The sequence below is a fragment of the Apium graveolens genome, chromosome 2 (genome assembly GCF_009905375.1).
Source record: "Apium graveolens cultivar Ventura chromosome 2, ASM990537v1, whole genome shotgun sequence".
NCBI classification, from domain to species: domain Eukaryota; kingdom Viridiplantae; phylum Streptophyta; class Magnoliopsida; order Apiales; family Apiaceae; genus Apium; species Apium graveolens.
Genome location: NC_133648.1, coordinates 8,158,171 through 8,162,946, shown reverse-complemented (window position 1 = coordinate 8,162,946; position 4,776 = coordinate 8,158,171). Strand labels below are relative to the sequence as shown.

At 38.9% G+C, this 4,776-nt stretch overlaps 1 protein-coding gene across 1 annotated transcript; it reads right to left on the bottom strand.

Moving 5' to 3' along the window:
- Positions 1-616: 616 nt before the first annotated feature.
- On the bottom strand, positions 617-3,460 carry LOC141685093 (uncharacterized). The gene is made up of 3 exons (XM_074490221.1): positions 2,941-3,460; positions 1,259-1,791; positions 617-1,141 (listed from the first exon to the last, which is right to left on the bottom strand). The coding sequence occupies exons 2-3, from the start codon at positions 1,739-1,741 to the stop codon at positions 617-619; spliced, it is 1,008 nt and encodes a 335-aa protein (XP_074346322.1). The 5' UTR covers positions 1,742-1,791; positions 2,941-3,460.
- Between the last annotated feature and the right edge of the window lie 1,316 nt (positions 3,461-4,776).

Here is a 4,776-nt window from a genome sequence, read left to right as displayed (position 1 = left end):
TTGTAAGTGCGGGGACCTATGAGCTTGCTCACCTCGACGGGAAACCCATCAAGAATGCCTGGAATGGAATTCACCTCAAAAAGTTCTATCAGTAATTTGATCTCAGTTGTAACTTGTTATCTTGAGGCAGTAAATGCCATTTCAAAGACAAACCCTCGATGCAATGGGGGTCGTTACGAGGCTCCCACTGAGGGGTGATTAAGTTATGATGAACAAATTCCTTTAATTTGGAAAGAACATAGACTTTCACTTTCTTCGTTCCTTACGTAAAAAAAATAAAATAAATAACACAAATAATCGGAGACTCGAAAATCATTCATCTCTAGGCAAATATTTATACAGCCTTTTCACGTCGACAATCTGGGCAATAAAATCTCTCTCATAATGTAAACACTCGACCACAAACTTGATAAACGGCTTAATATTTCAAACTCGAGACAAATAGATGATAAAACCAGCCAATATGCAACTGCTTACAACATGGAAATAAACTTAAATAATGGATCGCGTATCTTAAACTTGCTACAAATCCATCATCTGGTGTTATCAATAAAGTTCTTAAACACATAAAAACATTCAAATCCGGTTACAAAAAACCACAGGGCATACCCTGCATTCATGCATTATCACCCTTCGAAGCTAGGTCACGAAGATAGTCATCGAAAGCATGACCCTCGACGGCAAAACCAGCCTCTTCCATCTGTCGGAGACATCGTCCGTAACCGTCGCCCAGAGCATCAGCGATATCTTCAACAGCTTTCTCTACTTCTTTCTTCAAGTCTTCATTTTCCTTCACTATCAACTTGTAAGAGCTATCCATTCCTTCGACATGTCGGTCCAAGCCTTGGCGCTTGCTTTTTTCCTCATCAAGCTCCCTTTCCACCTCGAGAAGTTGACCCTCGAGTTCTCGTACCCTCCCACTCGATACCTGTTCAGCAGCCTCCATCTCAGCAACCTTCTTTGACAATGCAGAATTTGCCTTAGACAAATCAGCCACCCTATGCTCGAGTTCCGCAAAACCCACCGCAATCTTCTTATTTTCCCCCTTCAAGGCAGCAACCTCAGCTTCGAGCTTAGAACAAGCCTCACCATCAATATCAGCCTTGTAATCCTCCAGTATATGCATAAAATCGGAAAGAAACTATAAAAAAAAGGGACATGAAAACAAGGTCAACAACTATGACTATGAACGACTATGACTGAACATGAAAACAAAGGTACATGCACATAAAAAAAAGAGAGAAGGGAATGCACGTACCCGCCCAGCCCGGCTCTTACATCGGTCAACAAGGTCCTCGCGCTTCCTCCCATCATAAGCAACCGAATCTTGAGGTAGGTTAAAGAGATTAAGTGCTCCCAAGGGCACGGTGGATCCACCCGTCCATCGCTCCGTGGGCTGGATCTCGACCTTCACCACCTCTTTCTTCGAACGAGGGTCGACAGTCTTTCCCATATAAACCCTTGCCCCGGCAATGGTCACAGTCCTGTTCACTCCCTCGACTTCGCCCTCCCGTCCACCAACAACTACCTCATCATCCTCCCTCCGAAGCCGCTTTCGAGGATTACCTTCCACGCGGGCGAGATCTGAAACAACCCTCTCATTGTCTTCAATCACCTTGTTTCCCTGGTCATCGAGCAACTCAATTGAAACTGAATGAGGAACCCCCGACGGTCCAGGCCTGGCCGCATCAGCAGGCTTCCTCGTGGCGCGCTGCAACAACAACATCATTGCCTTATCCATTCCTCCTCGAACCCCGCCGTCTAAAATCTTTTTAAGTGAAGCACCTCCCACTACAAAAAAAAAACAAACAAAACAAAACAACAAGTCAGCCACCCTATATATAGGCACATACGAAAATAAAATAAACAAGAGCCAACGATGACAAGTACAAAAACTAAGTACATGAACAAAATAAGGGCAATAACAAATAAAACATCCCCCTTACAATCGTGCATCTCTAAAAAACCAGAGTCCTTCAAATCTAAGTGTGTATACCACGTCCTCGACCCATGAAACTCATCGAGGTAGGCAGTATCGTGCTTCTCCATGTTATTTAAATAATCAATCGTACCCTGACTAACTTTCCCGCAAGGCTTTACAAATTCCAAATCAGGACCCCCAACGTACAACCATTGGGAGTGATAACCGGAGTTCGATGACCTAACGCTAACAATTTTCATCCTTCAATGTCGGGAGTCGAAATATACTTGACCGCCATAGTACCGCACACCATAAATAGAGAAAAACAATTTCAGAGTCGGCGATCGACCCTTATCACAGCACAGCGCCACTAAACCACTTAACTGAGCAATAGAATTCGGTGTCAGCTGCCCTAGACCACAACCGATAGCCTCATACATCGTCAGGAAGAAAGGATGCATCGGCAAACGAAGGCCAAACTGAAACATAATCATCGCAACCCCATGCATCCCGAACTCGGGCATCATCCAAACCCTCTCATCTGCTGTCGGCACTCGATACCGATATCCGTTAGATAAATCCATGTAACTCTCCAACTTACTCACGGGCGGATCGACGGTGATATAGTAACTAAGATAATTCAGACTAGGCTTGCCCTCAAATTCGATCCAACCTAACCGAAGACTTTCCTCGACCGTTCTATTTCTGAGTTCCAGGGTACGAGGACTTAGGGGTGGAGAAGGCATAGGACATGTAGGCACCCCCTTCAAAAACTCATCGCTCCCTAAGAAATCAAAAGATCCACACTGACCTAGATCCGGGATCTCTAGATTATCCAAGTTCAAAACAGACTCCTCGTCACCCTCCTCTAATGGTCGCTTCCCGGGGTCCCGATTGGAGGCACTATGCGACGACGACGACGAAGGAAAGTCGGCCATTATAAATTGGTAAACTACAGATAGACACGACCGACCCACAGATAAAAAGGAAAAGGAAGAGAGAGAGAGTAGATAACTTACAATGCGAGCCAAGGACGCGCAGCAAACTCCTTTTAGATACCTGGAGAGGAAGTCGAAGAGGTTAGCCCGACAATCTGCAAAGAAACCTGAAAAAACAAATTCAAAAACGCACATGAACGGATATATATGTCTCCCAAAAAAAAAGAGAGAAGAGAGAGAAAGAAAACAACAACAAGACAAGAAAGCTTTGCATTTAATTCTTTCCTTCCTTCAGGCACACACGGTTGACTCCTATCCCGAAGTTTCAGTTATTTCTTATTCCTTTTTTGTTTTGTTTGTTCGTCTTTTCCCTATTATTCCCTTGCATTTTATCACCCTGTCCAGACACTGACTTTATCCAGGTATCAAAACAAAAATCTCGAGATCCAAAACGCAAAGGCGAAAAAGCAGGAAAACGCAAATCTAAAGATATTGCGCAAAAACAAGGAGGGGGACAAATGTTGGAACAAGACAAGGCGGCCCAAAGGAATTATAGTTAGAATAGTTGTAATACGTTATGTAAAGCCCAAGAAGGCCCAATTTGTAAGGAAAAAACCCATTTGGGACTTAGTATAAATAAAAGACAACAATCCCATTTGAAGGGGTTGGCAAATTAAAGCAAAGAAGATCATCTCCTAAAACTATAATCTAATAGTAATAATAATATTATTGGAATATCACTATTAATGGGTCATATTTCAATCTCTGCCGTTTATCTATTATTTGATCTAGGGGTTATAACTATAAGCAGAATTTTAATGTTCTTTTTTTTTGAAAGTGTTCTTTCATGGAAAACTTTGTTTGCGTGTACTAAAATACCTCTATAAAACTTGGTCCAACCTGTTAGCCATTGACCCATTTCAAATCTTGTTAACAGGAGAGGCTACGTTAAGCTTACCAACTAATTATAGGCCCACGTATTTTAAATCTAAAAGCTAAAAGGTTTGTTTGATCCATGAACGAAAATGGCCAAGACCTGTTGTCAAAAAGAATATTTTAAATAAGTAATTATTTTTTATAAATAGTTTTATCAAATAAAAAAATAGAAGGTTGGACTGTTGGTGCATGCATTGTTTTTTTTCAGAAAAAAGATTAAATACAAATTTAGTTTCAGAAAAAAAGATTAAATACAAATTTAAAAATATTATTTACAGAGTACATGACATACATACATTTTAAGGTACATATAAGTAATATAGTTTATAACATGTTTTTAAAATTTTTTATTTTTAATAGAAATTGAGCATTCAGATTTTTATTTAGAATTTTTTTTTTTTGAAAATAAGTTAGAAAACTGTATTTAATCTTCACTTTAAAATACGTGACAAATGATTAGTACGAGGGGGTATCATTTTAGAATATTAGTGAAATTATGGTTTGCCACAAAATGCAATATAAATGCATTTGCGAGAAACAAATTGTAATAAACAATGTTTTCTTTTTTTGCAAAAGAACATAAATTCTTAATAGAGGTTTTTCCACAAAAACCATTTTAATTTATTTCTTTTGAAAAAAAAAATAATTCTATTTTATAACTTTGAAACTAAAGTGCAACTTAAATATAACTTTAAATGAGAATAAAGTTAAATTTGACTGCTTTTAGTCGTAAACTGGCTTTTAGTAAAAAAAATTAAAAATGATATTTTTAACTAAATATGTAATGCCTCCTCTCTTGTTTCCTAACTAAGGAAAAATGTAATATAGAATATGTTGTTTAGAGTAAACATAAGATTTTTTTTTCTTAAATCTTTAGATTTTCTTTGATCTCAAAATATTGTTAGGACAAGTTGAATAATTCAAATCTTCCCCTTTCTTAAGGTGCGCCTAGAAGGGATTTATTTTTATTTTTTTTTGACA

Coding starts and splice junctions, on each gene's coding strand:
- LOC141685093 (XM_074490221.1), bottom strand. CDS start 1,741: ATGGATAAGGCAATGATGTTGTTGTTGCAGCGCGCCACGAGGAAGCCT. Junction 1,142..1,258: donor GTAAGAGCCGGGCTGGGCGG/GTACGTGCATTC, acceptor TTTTTTTTATAG/TTTCTTTCCGATTTTATGCA.